We start from the raw sequence: 15,428 nt of genomic DNA, 5'->3' as shown, positions 1-15,428 counted from the left end.
GGAGTGGGTGGGTAGGGGAGTGGGGATGGGTGGGTATGGGGGACTTTTGGTATAGCATTGGAAATGTAAATGAGCTAAATACCTAATAAAAATGGGAAAAAAATAATAATAAAAATGCATTCCAACTGACAGGACCATTACACTCAAAGAAATTATCTCACAGGTGCACTCAAATAATGCAGAGATTCACCACAACAAATATTCTACATGGTTTTGTTTAATACCACACACAACACAAAATCCAAGGGCCATGATTAATTAAATTACAATGTAATCATACAGGAGAATTCTATGTAGCCATTAAAAAGAATGAGGTAGATTTACTTATGCTGATATAAAAATATCTCCAATGCTCACTTTATAAGCTTTTATAAATCCAAAACTCCAGTGTGTTTTTTACAAGGAGATGTCCTGAAAAGCAAATGTGTGCATATATACACATTTGTAAATAAACATGTAATTGGACACACATACCATAGTCATGTATACATAGGAATTTTTTTGTAAGAACTCACATGAAATTCTTTAGTGATGATTGTTCCTCCTGCAGTTATTTCTTGAGGAAACTCAGTTTTCATCATACTTTATTGCACAACTTGATATTTCACCATAACCATGTGCTTTCTTTGTAATAATTAAATCAGTTCTTCCTAAAATTAACAGGTAGCAGCAGAGATTCCAAACTTCCAATGATAGAATTTAAATGCAATTTCATTAGAACATTTGTGCTTTTTAATAGCTTTGGAAGAGCTAATTTCCAAGTAGTCCTTCCATTGTCGAATTTTAAAGAAAGCAAAGCAGTAATTATGATGTCTCTTGACTTCTTTTTTCTTGGTTCTAGATTCCAATGGCCGACAAAGTAAGGCAGTCTGTGCCATTGACTTCGCCTTGTGATACTGGAAATGCCTCCACCTTAGTCACAGTATCATAGAGTGGATTGCTCTTCTCTGTATAGCTAGCATAAGGCTGCATTTCATCCTTGAAGAAAGCTCAAAGTTAAAATCCATTCAAAAGAGCTAGACATCATTACCAAAATTACCCAAGTTTCTACCACATTTAGCATCTACTAATAATGTTTAAAACTGTTTATCTGCCTCAGAAGATCAAGGCTTTGTTCTAATAATCTATCACAAACATTTGATGGTTATTTATATTTTGTGTGAAATGGTTGTTGGGTGAATATAGACATGTAGAGGAATGAGGTGATATAAGAAGTATTTCAAAAGAATGAGTCAAAGAAAATAAGAAGCTGGTCATAGGAGACTAAGGAGCAGGCTGCTTTAAGCTTAGATAAGAGAAATATTATAGTGGTGTTTAAATGGGGAAGTGGAGAATTAGACACTGTTTCATGGAGAAGGAAACATCTACTGGATTTCTCCAGAGATTACAATCCAAATTTGGCAAAGTTGTTAAGATACAGTTTATCAGATGAAAAATTAGATTGGAAGATAAATAGCTGAATAGATAGATATTCATATGCAGAATTTTCTCCTTTGTTATAGTAATTACAAATCAGTGTACTCCATAACTAGTAGTTAATTTCTGATTTGTTGAAACATACATATTAATTATCAGAACATTTTGAAACTTTAACTGTTTATAAGAAATATATTATATATACTTTGATAGATATTTAGCAAAATAAGTATATCTGACTACTAACTGCAATGTTAGAACATTTGTTCAACAGAAACATGAGTACTAATGCAAATTACATATTATTCTGTTAGATTTAAGACCATGTGGCTTTAAAGTTTGCAAATATACATTAATTTATCTTACCTCCTCAATAGCTGAAGTAGCTTCTAATTTTGGCAATTTGCATTTTCTAAAAAGCAAAACAAAACAATCTGGAGTGACTGCAGGTAACATCATTGTTTAGAATAAACAGTTATTCTATCAAAATGTTCTAATAATTAATAGGAAGTCTCTGTAAATCAGAAATAAACTACCAGAAATGAATGAAATACCCCAATTTGCATTTATTATAACAAAGAATTCTGGTTCTTAGGCAAAAAAAAAAAAAGAAAAAAGAAACACATCAAGATAGGAACTTGATGCAATGCCATCTCTTTGTTATATAAAAAGAAATATTGTGGCTATTTCCTCAAATTGAAGATATTAGAATGTCCTAATTCTCAGCCCTAATTGGCTTAATTCACAGTGCTTGGCCATCTGAGCAACTCACTAAACACTGTCATCATGCAAGATAATCTCATTCTAATACTGCATGTGTCCCTTTTGCTTACAAGAACATTGTTGTTCCTGCCTAATGTAACAGCCAGTCAGCCACATATTTCTCACCCTTTTATAATCCAATAAAGTTGAAGAAAAATTTCATCAATTAATACCTGAAGCCACTGATTTTCAAAAGACAAATGCATCCTATGATGATCAAAATGATAATTGATGGTATGATGTATGGAATATATGGTCGTAATGATTGGTTACCTGTAATGATAGACAGAAAATGTTATGGTTCAAAGGTGGTAAGTCCAGATAATCGTATACTTTTCATTGATAAAATGAAGCAGTACTGAAACATGCCCAAAATCAGGTGGCCAGAAAGATCATGAGCTCCGGAGGAGAGGTGGTACCGGTCTTCTACTGTTGCTTTGCTAAATGGACACACTGTCCATTGTCTTCTAAACATTTCTTTTATACTCATAAATTAATGCTGCTTTCAGTCCTGATCAGAAAAAAATATTTTCAATGACTGATGGCTAATGCAGGGACCCATAACTATTCAAGTTTCTGAGAATAAATGGTTGTTGAATGGAATGTTCAGCCTTAAACATTGTATATCTACCACCCCACCAAGTTTCAAAGAACATAGAGGGAGAGTGGCAAAAAGAATGTAAAAGCCAGAGGATAAGAAGGAGTGTTGTAAAACCCTATCCTCCAGGAATAAAATTGGTGTTGAACTCAAAACAGCAGGGGCATGTACAAGACTGGACCTATCAACATTCCACCATTAACAGGGGAATAGACCATAGGTTGTCCTTGATCAATTACATAATTCCCCATAAATACTCACGCAAGTAACCTCAATTAAACACATTATGCCACACACATACACACACCAACAATGACAACAACACAACATCCCCAACATGCACATCTACACATACACATGCACACAAAGAAGTAGGAGGGGGCATGTTGAGAAGAAGTTCAATCAAAGGAGATAAAACAGGATAATGGAAGAAATGTCATCAAAGATGTGTGTGTGTGTGTGTGTGTGTGTGTGTGTGTGTAAAACTTTTAAGGATAAAAACTTTTAAAAAGTGCCTCAGAACTTTCATAGACTAAATATCTATCTCTTTATTCAAAAAAGAGAAACAAAACAAGAGATATCTTTGGGAAAAGAAAAAATGATGCAGTAAGTTTTTCTGTTGCTTGCTGTCTTTGCAGAATACTAAGAACCCTGTTTCCACAGAAAGAAAGAGAATGGACTGACAGAGTACCCAGTACCTCAGAGCATTTCATGTATCTATTCAGACTTGTACAGCTGTGAATAAGAAGCCATGTTGTGCAAACACTTTACACCTAACTGCCATTTTGTATCCTGAAACCCAATATAAAGCTAGGAATGTTCTCATTTTTATCATCATATCTTGAGCTTCAAATATATAAATAATTTCCAATAAATATTGGCTTCAGAGACAAGATGGCATGAGCAGGCAAACCTGGTGCTCACTTTGAAGAACTGCAAGAAAATCAGAAAGAGAAGAATCAACACTCTTGGTTGTCAACTCAATAAGCATAAGACATATAAAAGTATTGATATATTATATCAATAATCTGAGACTTAAAGTCTACACATCACTGAAGTATGAAAATATTTTATGGTGGTCCTTTAAAAAGGGCATTTACAGAAGTACAGATTAGAACTACTTAGTACTGACAGTTCTTTTCCCTTGATATGAAGTTAGAAGAGACTTCCAGGCACAGCAGTGGATTTCCTAGCTTTAGAACAATATCCAAATAAGCTGCTCAAATTGTCTTCCCCGTCCTGAGTTATTCATTATCTACTACTGAAGAATAAATGAAATACCAGTTCCCTCTCAAGGAAGGAACAACTGCCCTGGAATCCAACCAGTCGGGCAGCAGATAAAGGCAGATCATAAGTCAAGGCTACAAAGAGAGATCTTATCTCAGAAGAAGAAAAAGATAAATGGTGGAAGAAAAAACAGAGAAAAAGAAAAAGAAAGGAAAACCAGGTAGATAGGGCTGTGGATAGTTCAGCAGGTGAAAACACATGCTGCCAAACCTGTGGACCGAATTTCTATCCCACATGGTAGAACGACATGTTGTTCTCCGGCCCCTACAAACTTACTATGGCACATGCACAAACATAAATATATATACACATACATATATGTAGTGGCTATTCCTGGTTGTCAACTTGACAATATTTGGAATGAACTACAATCCGGAATTGGAAGGCTCACCAGTGACCCTTATCTGGAGGCTTGGAGATCCTTATCTGGATCTTGGTATGGAGATCTTGAGCCATAGTGGCTATGGATTCCAGAAGATTGAATCTCCGAGTTTAAGGAACACACCTTTAATCTGGGCTACGCCTTTCATCTGGGATTAAAGGTGTGGTGGAACACACCTTTAATCTGGGCTCCACCTTCTGCTGGAGACAATATAAGGACATTGGAAGAAGGGAGTCTAGCTCTTGCTCTTGCTCCTTTGCCTGCTTGCTGCGTGAGACTGAGTAACTGCTAGATCCTTGGACTTCCATTCACAGCTGCGACTGAACAATTGTTGGGAATTCGGCTGCCGACTGTAAGTCATCAATAAATTCCTTTACTATTTAGAGACTATCCATAAGTTCTGTGACTCTAGAGAACCCTGACTAATACAATATACATACATACATACATACATACATACATACATACATACATACATATTAAAGGCAAAAAATAAAAAGGTACTCACCACCTCTACTCAGTTCTATGGACAGAGATTGGTTACCAGTCAAATGAGAGACAATGCAGGACACATCAGACACATTGTTCTGCTCCCAGTGGCATGTGCTCCTGACAGTCACAGTGCCATTGCTGTGTGATTCACTCGTAGTGACACAGTCCCCATCTGGAGACCAAGAGATCTGTGCAGCAGGCTTGCCTGCCATTGCCTCACAGACTGCAGATCTGTTTTTCTCTGGAAAGTAGGTTACTTCAGGGGGCACTGGGGAGATAGAAAGAAAATAAAGATTCAGTCTTGTCATAATCACAAGGACATTTTTTCTAACTAAAATTGGTGACCTAAAATAGCAACATATGTGACATTGTCACTTACCCAGCACTTGGAGGTCATAGTTTTTTTCAAAATTCCCTTCAGGTGTTACTGTCTCACATGTGTAAGTCCCCTCATGCTGGAGGGTCACTGCACTGATCTGAAGTTCAGGACTGTGGTCAGGTGTGGAGGCCCAGGTGATGTTCCTGCCCAAGCAGCTGGTTTCATTGGTCTTTGTATCTACTTTGTATGCTATTGTGCAGGATGGCAGGCCTCTGAGCTTTATTATCCATGTGATTAATACTGCTTTTGTCAGTGGAATAGAAAAGCAGCAGAGCAGAGCCTTTGTACCTATCTGTACAGACACTGTAGTGTTCACTGGATACACAGAGAGAAAGGACGAGAAAAAGAAACCTTGTGAGTTAGGTCTATCCACAGTAACTTATATGAAGTTACACTAGAACAATGCTTGACTAATGGAAGTATTACAGCAATAGTAGATTTGTCTCACATTTCTTTGTTTCTGTATGTTCAAACTATCAGAATTAAATATGTTATTCATCTTCTAAAGTAAAGGTTCAGGCATGTGGGCTATGCACATCTTGCACCATAAATCCTCACATTGCTTGGACACTGATGTAAATCATCCCTGATGGATACAAGTGTGCTAAGTGGTGATAACTCGACAAACTTATCTGTCACAATCACTTGTGACTAAAGTCAGCCATGTCATCACTTTAACAGGAGGAGAACTTGATGGGATAAGCCGTGCTTATGATAAACATTGCATTAACATCTCTACTATCCTATATCTATGTCGCTTGGCTCTTTGTGGAACTCAAGTCCTCACAAGTCACATCCAAATCATGGTCACCTAATCAGATGAATAAAGAAGTTCTTCAACACAGACCTGGGAGGGTGATAATGCCACAGTCTTTCCATCATTCACTCTAAGATGGTAAAGGTTTAGAGGCAAGTGTTCAGGGTCCCTCACACCATTACACTACATCACCAGACTCGGCTACGCATCCTGAATCTGTCCAGCAGCCAAGGCATTAGTTACTGTGTCTAAGCAAGGTCAACTCTCCATTCCCACAAGATAAGCAAGAATATTACCTTGTGTCAGAGGAGATGAACTGTTGTTCTGTGTTGTTTGATTCTTATCAGTACAACTTGACCCTAGAAAATATTTAAATACAAGTGCTTAAATATTTAAATGATTGTAAGGAGGAATTCAAGGTTTTATCATCATTGATATGTCAACATCTTGAAAATTGCATAAAAAAAAAGAAACTAATCAGTTTTTTCCCATTCATGAGTAACTTTATTTTGACAAATAGTTTACAGTAGCCCTGCCTTCCTTCTTCCTTCTTGCCAGGTCCTTTGTAGGCATACCACATAAGCTGACTTCATTAAACTCTTTCTTCAGATGTTATCCCCTAATTAAAGCCATGTGATCCTATGCACCCTGCACATATATAGTAGATTTGTAGCTTGATCTTCATGCAGGTCCCTCAACAACTAGAGCAGAGATGTCCCTGAATGTGTTGCCTGCCTGTGGATCCAGGCCCCCTAACTGGGCTGCCTTGTCTGGCCTCAGGGAGGGAGGATGCACCTAGTCCTTCAGTGACTGATGTGCAAGAGTTAGAGGAGTGATACCCAGGGGACTCTTCCTCAGAGAAGAAAATAAGGGAGTTTGGGGGAGAAGCTGCAAGAGGGAGTGACTGGGATGAAGGGGCTGACATTGGGGTGTAAAGAGAATAAATTAATTAATTAATTTTAAAACCAAAGCCATTTGGTCCAATAAAGAACACTTCCCACAGATGGAGAAACAGAGCCAGCCGGGCGTGGTGGCGCACGCCTTTAATCCCAGCACTTGGGAGGCAGAGGCAGGCGGATTTCTGAGTTCAAGGCCAACCTGGTCTACAAAGTGAGTTCCAGGACAGCCAGGACTGTACAGAGAAACCCTGTCTCGAAAAACCAAATAAATAAATAAATAAATAAATAAATAAATAAATAAATAAAACTAAATGTTTAAAAAAAGAAAAAAAAAGAAACAGAGCCATTGTCCAAAAACTATAGAAACAGAATCACAAAGGGTTCATCCTCTCTCTTCCTTCCAGCTGCTCTACCTTGTGACTGAACAGCAGAAATGAAGCCAAGCAGGGTAGGAGAAGGATGAGAGCCCTTTCCTCTTTCCTTTTACTTCCTTGAGTTCTGCAGAATTGTTCACAGATGTAATGGTCTGAAACCAGGCATGGTTGCACAGAGAGGGGAGACAGGAGAATTATGATGTCAGAGCAGCTGGCCATATCGTGAATTTTGGGCCAACCTGGACTACACTGCTTTATAAGAAAAAGAGCCGTCATAATCAGCTTCTGAAACATTGCCCTATAATAGTTCCAAGCTTTCCAGGAAACAATTAAAGACACGGGAAAGGAAAGGTAAACTTGTTTGTTATCCTAAGGTACCTACAGTACTATGAAGTGCTAGTGTGCTTTTTAATAGTAAAATTGGGCTAATTATAAATGTATATTTTAAACAAAAGCAAAAGAATGCCTATGCTAAATATCAGAGGAGACAACGAAAGTACAGAAAATCTTCAATTAAGAACATAAAAAGATTTAAAAAAAAAAAACAGCAACAAAAGCTTGTCATTAGCTGGAAAGAGGGTGGAGTCAGAAGACATGCTATTAAGCAGAGTAAGCCCAGTACAGCAAGGTGAGTGACCCATGGTATTGCCTGTGAAAGCAAAATGAACCCAAGACCTGAAAGCAGAACTGGGATTGCAGTGGACTGGGAAGGGTGTGGGTACGGGGAGGGGCTGATGATGAAGGAAGACATTTCTTCTTTCTTTCCTTTCTTCAGAATAGAGGGTGCATTATAAACCACAAAGCTACAGCCACTTGATTTTAATTGAAAATAGAGTCTTTCATAAAATAGATTATAATTGTGGTTCCCCTTCCTTAACTCCTCCTAGATCCTCCACACCTACCCAAATCCACACCCTTTCTTGTCTCCCTCATTAGAAAGCAAACAGACATCTAAAAAATAAAAATTGTAATAAAATAGGATAAAGTACAAACAAAACAAGCAAACAAAAATAAAAGCCAAACAAAACAGGAAAAATTGAGCTAAAGTAAAAACACAAGGAACACACGTAGTCACACACAGAAATCACATTAAAACACAAAACCAAAAAGTATAATATATAACTAAAAGACCTGTAAGGGGGGAAAGCACCCAGAGAAAGCATTAGGACACAAAATGCCTCCAAAAGTACCACTGAGTCCATTTTGTGTTGCCCATCTACTGCAGGGCATAGTACCTGCCTTTAAGTGTAGTTTACATACTCAGTGAGACTCAGTTGGAGAAAGATAATTTTCCTTTGTGAGCAGTTATCAATTGGAGATAGCTTCTGGGTTAGGGTTGGGCCTCTGTCCAGTTCCCCTCCCACCACTGAGACCCCATCTGGCTTAGACCTGTGCAAGCCCTGTGCATGTTGTCACAGTCTCTGTCCATTCATATGTGTGTCAGTTCTGTGCCTAGAAGGCTTTGTTTCCGTGATATCCTCCATCCCCACTGGCTCTTGCTATTTTTCTGTCCCCTCTTCAGCAAAGTTCCCTGAGCCCTGGAAGGAAGGATTTGATGGAGACGTTCCATTTAGGAGTGTTACCTTTTTCCTATGGTAGTATGTAGAGTACCTTCCAGTACCATAAATAAAAATCGGTAGGGATAAAAGGGTCTAGGTAGGCAGTAGCCCAACTTCTGCATGTTGCATGAGTTACATAGGTGTTGTCTTTAGCAATAGAGCCTGACCACCATTTTGTGGAGAGGAACCAACAGCATTGCCAATACAGCCACCTGATTTTTTTAACAGAGATGCCAAAAGTACACACAGGAGGAAGGTAACCTTGACAACAAATCATGCTGTGAAAATTGGATGTCCATATGTGGATGAATGAAAATAGTTTCCTATCTCTTACCTCATATAGGAATCAACTCTAACTGGATCAAAAACATTAATATGAGAACTGAAACTCTGGTGCTGAATAAACATCCAAGATATAGCAATAAACAAAGCTTTAGTATCTCAGGAAATAAGCCAACTATAGACTAAAGAGATTTCATTAAATTAAGAAGTTTCTGTAAAGCAAAGGAGGTAATTAATCGAAAAGACAGCCTACAGAATTGGGAGAGGCCTCTCTGATAATTATATTTCTAATAGAAGACTGATACACAGAATATTTTTAAAATTCAAATATATATATATATATATATATATATATATATATATAATCAACTGAACCCAGTTAGCAAATGAGCTGAAATGAACTGAAAATTCTCAAAAAGAAAAAAAAAGGAAAATGGACAATAAGCATGAAAAATGACCAAGTACTGACCACGATGGCCCTGCTTACCTTAGAAGATCAGACTAGATCATGCAAGTGCAGGCAGGTGTAACCATAGAAAATAGTCCATAAACATTAACTGCACATAAAGCAATTTGAGAGCCTACAATCCAAACACTCTCTGAAAATCAAGTTCTGTCTTGTTATGATTATTGTTGAAGAATAGGCAGCAAGCCAGGGGGTAGTGGCATACTTCTTTAATCCTGGAACTCAGGAGACAGAGGCAAGTGAATATCTGTGACATTCAGGCCAGCTCAATCTCCAGAGTAAGTTCCAGGACAGTCAGGGCTACACAGGAAAACCCTGTATTAAAAACAAAAAACAAAAAAAACAAAAAAAAAAATAAGCATCAACTAAAATGTGACATATTGTGCCTGCTACAGTGTTTGCTGCAGTAGAGCCCCTCAGTATCTTGGTGAAATGAGACCTTTCATTGCTGAACTTAACACCTTTTTGCTATGTTCTTCAGTCCTTTTCAGATTGCTAGTTTTAATGCTAATTCTAATGAAAATATACATTACCACAGTGGAGCAGTTTGCCCTAGCATCAACTTCTGACTTGGTCTTCCTTGTTTGACATTTCTGTTTCCCTCACCACTCTCCTTTTTTATAACCAATAACTATTTCTTCTTCCAGGATCATAGTTATTTAGTGTTATCTCCAAGTATGAAAAATGTTCTTAATTATCTGTTAAAGCATTTCCAATATGGTTGTAATGTGTTGATCTGTTACTACCACAAAACAAGAGCAACAAACATGGATTTTCCTTGGTTGAAATCATAGCATATAGTTGGCTAGCAATTTAACATTTTGTGACATAAGTTCTAAGTGTTAACTGCTAGTATCCATTTTTTAGCAGAAGTTACTGGCAAAATAAAGGATCATTAAACATTTTAATTAATAAGTATCCCTTCTCCCCAAAACTGTAAGGTCCTGGAAATTAAACAGCTAAATCAAAAATAGAATGTAAAATTTCAGACCGACGATAAAAGAATGTTGTGGTGTCCAGCAGTTTAAACGCGTGCTTTTGGACAGGAGTGAGTACTAAGAGGACCAGGGAATGAGAAAACTTCCGGATCGGAGATGAGATGTAAGTTGGTACTTAAGATTCTTAGGATGTGGAACTTCTGAGAAAATAGATTGCAAAGAAAAGGTAATGACTTGAAAGGGAAACATGAAACAAATGCATATTTTAAAGAGCTACAGATAGATAGTCAGTGTTGACAGAAAACAAAAACGGATGGATGCCTGGAGTCAAAGCTGGGAACTGACAGCTTTAATTCTAAGTGTAAATGAGCACAGACGGGTTAGGGAGGCAGATTTCAGATAATCCTAAAACCTCAAGGATCCAGTACCATAGTATCATACTCCCTCGCCATGGCGTAAGATCCAAGAGAAGATTGCTTCTTCTGCCTGTTTGTTGTGAACTAGGTATATGACTGCCTAAACTAGGGCTAAAAATATTTACTTATTAATTAAAATTTTTAATTACCCTTTTTATTTTGCCAGGAATTTCTGCTAACATAATGGATGCTAGCAACTAACACAACTTTATAGCAAGCTGGTCTGATATCACGATCAGTTTATGAGGAAAACTTGCAATGTTTCTTAGTCACACGGGAAGATACTTAACATCATTCACATGAAAGAAATGCAAACTAGGGCTACACTGAAATACCACTGCTGACCTCTGAGACCGACAAAATATAATCATTTGAGAACATATCCTGTTGGGGAGGTGAATGAAATTTCACAACTTTGAGGGTAGGAAATTTAACAATATACAGCAAAGTTATTCATGCATTCTTCTCTTGACCTATAGATCCTACTTCTAGGGATCTATCCCAGAGATAGATAAATAATAGTAAGAAAAAATATTTGTGCAAGGCTGTTTCTAGCAACACTGTATACAATAACAAGACTTTAGAAACCCAAATATCCATCCATAGGAGATCAGTTGACAGTTTGGTATATCCCTAAATTGAAGTACAATGAAAATCTTTTCAAATAATGAAGAATCTATATATTTCTATTAAATATGGTATATGAAAGAACATCTAATATTCTATTATAAACTACAATATGATAAAAGGAATAGCAAGTGTGTATATTCTCTGTCTTCTTTTCTTGCTTAGAATTTCAAAAATGAGAAGATAAAATGAGAGCAAAAATCTGTATTTCTGAATAAATTCTTTTTCATAGGTCTGATTATAAAAAATAAGCATTTTACACAATTATAAAACATTTAAATGATTCTTAAATTATTTATAAGATGTAAAACTACAAGTTAGATGAAATAAATACATCTAAGCGTGTCTGGTGTTTACTGCAAAACCACACGTAGAGGAACCCTCCCAAATACCTTTAAAAATAAGTTGACCATGTGCCTCCTGCAGAATTTAGTAACTTGATGACAATAACTTCAAAATCAAAGTAATTTGAAACCACAGTGATGACAGTGCTTGATGTTATTTGTAAACTATGAGTATATTTACTCTGAGATAAATCAAATGAGCTATTTAGAAGAGCTGAGAGTAGATGGTGACAACCAGAGTCTGGGGAATGGAGACTAAGAAAGCCTAGTCAGTGGGTACAATGTTAGAGATAGGAGTGCCCCACAGTGTTCTCGAGAATGGCAATAGAAATATAATCAATGTAACTGAGTATCTAAAAAATTGTTGGAAGAAAAGATGTGAATGCATTCATCATATGGAAAGTATATAATTTAATGTAATATGCTAATTAACTAAAATGGATAACCAACTTATACCTGAGTCAAAACATCATGTTTTACCTCAAAACGTGTATAATACTTCTTCATCCAAAAATAAAAACTCTTAAATTAAAAATAAAAATAAAAGTATTTAGGTCAATGCCATTCATTTTTTTTTTTAGTTAAGACAGACAAAGGGCTGGCGATGAGACTCAGTGGTAAAGAAGAGGCTTAACATACACAACACCTGATACAACCTAAAGAGAGCCAGATACAGATAGGAAGTGAAAAAGTTACAGTAAGGATCCTAAATTCTATGTTTGGATAAAAAGTATCACTATCAACTCATGATGTATTTCACTGCATATACTTTCTATCTGCTGCCAAGTGTTGAGATCAGACATCGCATGGCAGCAAAGAAAGTAATGTAGCACTGAACTAACAGTTATTTTTAGAGCTAGCATAGCACACATTCAAGTACACACACAAAAAAATTTAAAACTTCAAATCATACAGAATGACCTCCAATCAGAACTCAATTAAATTGGAAATCAGTGAGAATGAGATATTTAGGAAAACATCACATATTTAGGAAAACATTACCCATCATAATGCATGACTCTGGTTAAAGAAAAAATCCCTAATGAAGTTAGAGGCTGTTTTAACAGGATGAAAGCAGAAATACAAGAACATGTGTGATGAGCAACTAACACAGTACTTACAAGAAAATTAAAAACATTAAATACTAGGGGTTATTTTGTTTTCCATCTTAAAATTCACCCAAAGGACCTGAAACAAAATAAAAAGTAACAATAATCTTTGATCAGAAATCAATAAAATGAGAAAAACTATATGACATACTAAGAAAATAAGAATAAACCCCAGTGTGGAGGGGGAGGAACATGGAAGTCCCCACACCTAGCTGAGGCTAACAGTGGACGGCTACTAGGGGAGAGACAGTGAGCTCCCTTTAGGGGTGCAGTGCCTGGGTAGGTTGGCCACACTCTGCTAGATGGCCCTACTCCCATGTGCATACAGGCAGGACTAATTAGACTCAATGATTTTTGGTCTTGCTTTTGGTTTTTAAGAGAACATGAATGGAGGACATCCTGGAGAAGTCAGGGATGGGTCAAATATGATAAAACACACTATATATAGTCAAAAGTAATTCCTAGACCCTATAAGTCCTCAAAATAAGTAAAAAATACTCAACATTTTAAAATAAATAAATGTATAAACTCTCTATACAGTAGAATGTTATTTGAAACCAATAAGAAAAACAGCCAACATTGATGATCTTCAAAATGACTCTGCTAAATGAGACAAGACAGATGAGAAACAATACACAGAAGACCGTTGTCTTTAATTAAAATTTGAGTCAGCATAAAAAATAGGTTTCATTATAGCATTCTCGTACATATTAGACCTTTCCCTGGTCCCCTCCACTGCCTTGGCCCATTCCTACTTTCCACATGTTGCTGGACCTCTCCAAATAGTCTCTCTTCCACTCTCCTTCCCACACATGTACATATATGTCACATTCACATACATGTTTAAATATAGAGACTATATTTAAGAATGAACTTGTGATTTTGTCTTTATTTTCCCTGAATACCTCGGTTTGACTTCCCACCTCCGGATCTTTCCCTTTGGTACTTTCTTTCCACACATCTATGCATATACATATAAATCTAGATTCTGCATGAGAAAGAAGCCTGAGATGTTTATCTTCCAAAGTCTAACATGGTTCTTTTCTTCTTCTTTTTTTTTTTAAGATTTATTCATTATTATATCTAAGTACACTGTAGCTGTCTTCAGATGCACCACAAGAGGGCGTCAGATCTCATTAAAGATGGTGTGGTAGCTGGGATTTAAACTCAGGACCTTCGGAAGAGCAGTCAGTGCTCTTAACCGCTGAGCCATCTCTCCAGCCCAACATGCTTCACTTAACATGATACCAAGCTCCATGTGCTCTGTGGCACGTGACATAATTCCATCCATATACCTGCTTCTCTGTATCTGTTCTTCCATGCTGTGGTGGGTAGTGTAGCAATGAACATGGGCATGCAAGCATCTGTGTGATATACTGACTTAGACTCCTGCTGGACTAGACCCAAGAGTGGTGTAGCTAAATAGCTAGATAGATTTGAGTCCAATCCTGGGACGTAGATTGAGGAAGAAGAGAACTAACTCGACATGAGTTGACCTCTGACCTCTACCTGCACATGTGATGGACACACATACAAACACACGCTCATATATGCACACAGGAATAAATATAGTTTAAAAAAATTAGGAGCTGAAGATATAGCTCGTTGGTTAAGAGTCCTTCTTACTCTTCCAGACAACTTAGGTTCAGTCCCCAGCCCCTACATCAGCTCCGGGGATCCAGTGTTCTCTTCGGGCCACCACAGAGCGTGGAGCATACAAGAACACATAAGCAAATGATTTTTAAACTATTTTTCTTCTCTTTCATGTTGTTTCTGAGGAAAATTTTTGTCTGTGTAACCCTGGCTCTCCTGGAACTCACTATGTAGAACAGTCTGGCCTCGAAACTCACAGAGGTCCACCCGGCTTGGCCTCCACAGTTCCAGGAAACTCCACCTCAGCCCAGTCAGAACGACCATCATCAAGAAAACAAATGACAACAAATGTTTCAAAGATATAAGGAAAGAGATGACATTACTCATTCTTGATAAATAAAAAATAAGGCAGCAACTGTGTAAATAAAATGTGAACGCTTCTTGAGAGCTGAAAATGGATCTACCGTCTGAGCCAGCTACATCACTCCTGAGCATAGACCCCAAAGGACTCGAACGTGATGCTTGCTGCTGTTCTCTTTACCATAGCAAGGAACTGGAAGCAGCCTGGATGGATAGCTATTTGAAATGTAGTGTATACACACGTAAGACTGTGTTTGACTGTATGGAAAAAAATGGAAATCAAAGGAAAATGGATGGAAGTAGAAAACATAATCAGAAGGTTATCCAGGCTCAGAAAAACAAATGTCATCTGACCTCTCTCTTACGTGGTGCCTGGCCTCTATCAAAT

The 15,428-nt window shown here is 37.3% G+C and overlaps 1 protein-coding gene across 1 annotated transcript in view; it reads right to left on the bottom strand.

The window, feature by feature from the left end:
- Positions 1 to 200: 200 nt before the first annotated feature.
- Positions 201 to 15,428, bottom strand: part of Cd200r1 (CD200 receptor 1) — a 29,242-nt gene continuing 14,014 nt past the window's right edge. The window contains exons 2-7 of the mRNA NM_021325.3: positions 6,370 to 6,432; positions 5,317 to 5,631; positions 4,954 to 5,205; positions 2,352 to 2,451; positions 1,783 to 1,828; positions 201 to 978 (exon numbers count right to left, since the gene is read on the bottom strand). Of these exons, the coding sequence (NP_067300.1) occupies positions 838 to 978; positions 1,783 to 1,828; positions 2,352 to 2,451; positions 4,954 to 5,205; positions 5,317 to 5,631; positions 6,370 to 6,432 (917 nt within the window). The 3' untranslated portion in view covers positions 201 to 837. The remainder of the gene's footprint in view (positions 979 to 1,782; positions 1,829 to 2,351; positions 2,452 to 4,953; positions 5,206 to 5,316; positions 5,632 to 6,369; positions 6,433 to 15,428) is intronic.

Source organism: Mus musculus, chromosome 16 (genome assembly GCF_000001635.26).
Source record: "Mus musculus strain C57BL/6J chromosome 16, GRCm38.p6 C57BL/6J".
In the NCBI taxonomy this organism is placed as follows: domain Eukaryota; kingdom Metazoa; phylum Chordata; class Mammalia; order Rodentia; family Muridae; genus Mus; species Mus musculus.
Note: the sequence above shows the minus strand (reverse complement) of the source record. Positions and strands in the feature narration are given on the sequence as shown.